Source organism: Dipteris shenzhenensis, chromosome 1 (genome assembly GCF_047967505.1).
Source record: "Dipteris shenzhenensis isolate YYH24624 ecotype China chromosome 1, Dip_SZ_1.0, whole genome shotgun sequence".
Taxonomy (NCBI): Eukaryota; Viridiplantae; Streptophyta; class Polypodiopsida; order Gleicheniales; family Dipteridaceae; genus Dipteris; species Dipteris shenzhenensis.
The window spans coordinates 31455155-31459250 of NC_141596.1; the positions used below are offsets into that span (position 1 = coordinate 31455155).

Sequence of the window (4096 nt, forward strand, 5' to 3'; positions counted from 1 at the left end):
CAAGCACATCGCAAAAAATAAAAGTTCTAAGACACACATGTAGTGGCTCCATAAGTGTAGTGCTTTACTTTGTTTAGAAAAAACTTTAATAAGTTATGAAACATGCCACGAAATATGTATTGTTTTCGAGTTTTGACAAATCTTTTATATAAGAATTATGATGAGTGATAAATTAGGTGCTTTCCTTTTTGTGTACCACATGCTTTGCATTTTAATTGCTTTCCTTTTGTCTTCCACAAGATTTGGCATTTCAATGCTTCTGGAAGGAGCTTCTCAAGCATTCTGATTCTCTCTCTCTCTCTCTCTCTCTCTCATATGACATTCTTGCGTATGAATTCCTTAATCATACATCCTCTCTCTAAAATTAGCAACTCATTCGTACCAAGGGAAAACTCTACAAGAAGCACAATGCATCTTGCTCATGTTAAGAGAAGGACTATAGCATTTTGAAAAGGAGTTTGGCGTTTCAAAGGGCCTTGTAATCCCCGTTGTCCTCCTGTGGATCCTTGGGAGTGTATTTAGATTTTTTGGTGTAATAGTACATGAACTGACAAAGAATCTAAGATACCGTTAAAGAAACCAAATGACAAAAGATTGACACTTGACGTATAGATAAAGGCTAAAAAAGTGAAATACAAGGATACGAAGCAATCCAAAAGAACACAAACCCCTGCATCCACAAGCCACGGCATGTTGGACTTGATCTTTTCCCACTCAGTATGGCGCACCAATATGCTGCAACCATCACAAACAGTAAGTCCAATATATATATCGGATCATCGCTAAGATCCTTACCACTTTTTGGAACGATAAAAAGTTAAGAATTGTAGCTTTACCTCCCCACGTACGTCACATTCCCCAGCAACGCGAAAGTGAACATAAGCGGATTCAGCCCCTGAATTTTTCCATCCATCCGTATCACTGGTCAGTGAGAAATCCACCTCGATTAGCCTGTTTAGTTGCGCACCTAAATATAGTCTCTGGTTGCTCGCTTATTTGGTTATATGGTTATGGAAGAGCACTCATAATCTCACCCCCCCAAAAAAAGTATGAGACAGCAGAAAAGAACGTAGAAACCATCAGTAACAAAGAAGACATTAGAGTTCGCTATATTCAACTTTACCTCTACGCTTCCCCGTTTGATCTGTATACGTTATTGCCCCGTGCCACCATGCCGATGATAAGCCAAAACGAGCGAGAAGATTAGTCTTCCAAAATTCAAGGTTCTGTACCAGCATATTAAGTATGTTCATAATCCGGAGATAAGCTGTTTATATACCGTCGGGAGGACTCACATTTAGCCATATCTGAGGAATTCGGCCTCCCATGTAAATAGCCGCCATCATCCATCCAAACCATACGCCCAAACTTTCAGTCATGTCACTTACTTCCGACATTGCTACATGAAAGTTGTCACTAAATCTGGCCTACAACACGCCACCACTCTTAAGAAAAGTTGCTCCATGGGGATATTCATGGCAAAACTTGGAATGACAGCTTCGAAAGTGTTCGTTCTTGGTCAACAGGACCTGACAAGCTGGATTTGGTTCAACTCCAAATCCTGTCCTGAAGTAGAAAGAATCTTTGAAGAATGCCTAACCCCTGTATGTCTAGGATCAGGTTGAGCTTACCTCGAACAATTTTCTTCCCGGACGTCCAGCAAGGACCGAGTAAGTTTCTGCGCGATCGACCTTCTGTTTCACTCTGAGACGCCAATGGATGTTAAACCCACTCAAACATATTGCTGAAGATACTACCTGCGTATTCAGCCAACACATGGACAATTCTTTATCCTCCTTTCGAAACGTGATTCGTTTTCCTACTTTTTTTTGGATCGCTCATTGCTCAGAACAGATTGTCATAAAAGACCACTGAATAAGATTCAAAATTAACATCAAGTAGAAAGGATGATTCCAAATCTTACTGCTCTAAGTATTGAAGATGGAATAACATGTGGCGCGGACTGGGATGTGAGTAGGCTCGGAGCGCGACCATTCGAATCCTCTACAGAATTTGGCTGCAGAAGGGAGGAATCACGGCCTCCAGAACCGCGGGAGGTGGCAAGGTAGGAGCCTGCAGTGGGGGTATGGCTGCTTGCCAACGATCTCGCAGACCTGACAGACATCCCAAAAAACAAGAGTGAGTGCGGACACGGTTTGTGACGGGTGCTGCATTGAAGCAAATCAAGAAACTAGTAGAAACTCGGAGGCTTTGAAGGGTTCCATCAATTTACATATAATAGAGATCTCGCTTCATAGACTGAATAGCTGCTATGGGCCTGCTTGGAAGGCTTGTAGCGAGTTGCGCCGGTACAGTCACTGCATCCACTTTCTCTTGAGGTTTTAAGGGCTCAATCGCTTGAATGTCCTTGGCCTGAAAACGCTCAAAGAAATGCCTCAATGTCGTAGCATAATAAAACCTGCAATGGAGACGTGTTCCATGAAAATCCAAACGACGTTACCTCTTTGCGTCCTACTGCTTTATCGTCGGCCTTCGTTTTCCTCCATTTGCGTATATAATCGTAATAGATGACTTGCCCGACAAGTACCAGAGTCGTGATCGTGTATAGCTGCACGGTCAGCCGTGAAAAATTAACTTCTTACGATCACGAAACAGAATAGCGACAAGGCCTGATGGTTTACAAGATTGAAGGCAAAAAATGATTAATCTTTGCGGGAACATGCTAAGAAGCGTACCAATGCCATGTAGAATTGTGTCGGCAGCTGCAATGGAAAGAAAACAGGGTTATAGCAAAACTTTAACTCCGTCCCAAGCCATCAGTACCATACTTGCAGTGCTTGAAGAATGGGAAATGAATGAATGCTTCGCGATTTTCACAATTTGGAGAATGAGACCAAAATCGCCAAGTTCAGAAGCACTAGAAAGACAGAAAAACTTGATTCTATCTCAGCCTTTCTAAATACAACTAACTCGGCGGTACAAAGCAGACTGTGAAGCAGAGTAGCTATGGAGACATGGACACATATAAGCAGCAGAAAGATTTCAGTGTGTACTTAACGAACAAACGGTTCTTAGGTTAAGAAGCCCAACTTACCGTGGATGGTTCGAGGTAGCATCCGGCAAGATTGAAGAAATCTCTGCACAACCGGGGGTGATATAGAGTCAGAGAGCTGTCAAATTCTTGAGGTCATTTACGATGCTGGAATAACGACAATGCATTCATTTTGTAGCAACTCCATGTAAGCTAGAGGGAGAGAGAGTTATGACCCCAAAACCCATGTCATGAGAAAAGCGAGCGAGACACCCTCCGTGGTTTGCTCCCGGCAGTTCGTGATGATTTGAGGCACCTCGGCGACTCCCCAACAGAAAACACTGATCATCCCCAGGGCGAAAGAAATCTCGTCCCTGGTGTTACAAACGCAATCTTTGAGGTATTTGCGAACCCATTCCAGACAGCGTTGATCCTTGGGGCACGTCGGCAGAGGGCCTCCTAAGGTGGCCATAGCCTACTACAGACGGTGATGGTGGGCTCTCAAAATGGACTTCGGTGAACGAAGCCTCTCTTCCCCTCTCTTTCTCTGTCTCTCCCCCTCTTTCCCTCTCTTCGCCGAGCGGTGAGAAAATTTTCTCTCTTCCCCTATTTGCCGATTATCTGCATGTTTATTGCCTTGGCGGTTGAGAAGAAAGAGTCTCTCTCTCTCTCTCTCTCGAATTCCGAGTGCTGTGCGTCGGTTCGGCCCCCCTGATATGTCACATCCTCAGCGATCCTTAGCTGGGAACGCACGGACGGGGCCGAGGCGTCGAGCGCAGCCAGCAAGCAAGGAGATAAGGGAGCGGCATCAGGATTGCTAAATTTGAAAAGCGGAAAGTCGTAGTGTACAGCCAAAACCGGAGGCAGGCATGGACAAGCGTCCACGACGATCGATGGCAGGGAAAGGAATCAAAGAGTAGCACGGAATGTCGAGGGTGGTGGTGATGCTTGAGGTGGCAGGGGCATAGGGCTACTATGGTCACTCAGGAGCAGGTAGATCAAAGCATATACTAGAGGCAGGCGCCATAGCCATTAGCGAGCAGCAATGAAAGTATATAGTAAGAGGCAGGCGCCATAGCCAGATCAAAAGCTTGGAAAGAAGGA

General features: G+C 44.7%; 1 protein-coding gene across 2 annotated transcripts; it reads right to left on the minus strand.

Annotated features, from left to right (window-relative positions):
• Positions 1-224: 224 nt before the first annotated feature.
• LOC147905697 (vacuolar lysine transporter YPQ1-like) lies at positions 225-3642 on the minus strand. 2 transcript variants are annotated; one of them, XM_087381299.1, is made up of 12 exons: positions 3229-3642; positions 3056-3098; positions 2697-2723; positions 2462-2569; positions 2234-2373; positions 1925-2114; positions 1632-1757; positions 1296-1427; positions 1124-1144; positions 837-895; positions 645-735; positions 225-559 (listed from the first exon to the last, which is right to left on the minus strand). In XM_087381299.1, the coding sequence occupies exons 1-12, from the start codon at positions 3462-3464 to the stop codon at positions 467-469; spliced, it is 1266 nt and encodes a 421-aa protein (XP_087237425.1). In that variant the 5' UTR covers positions 3465-3642; the 3' UTR covers positions 225-466. The 2 variants fall into 2 exon arrangements, 1 of the variants encoding a protein (XP_087237425.1); XR_015541747.1 differs by lacking the exon at positions 225-559 and having other exon boundaries at positions 712-735; positions 837-921.
• Positions 3643-4096: the final 454 nt, after the last annotated feature.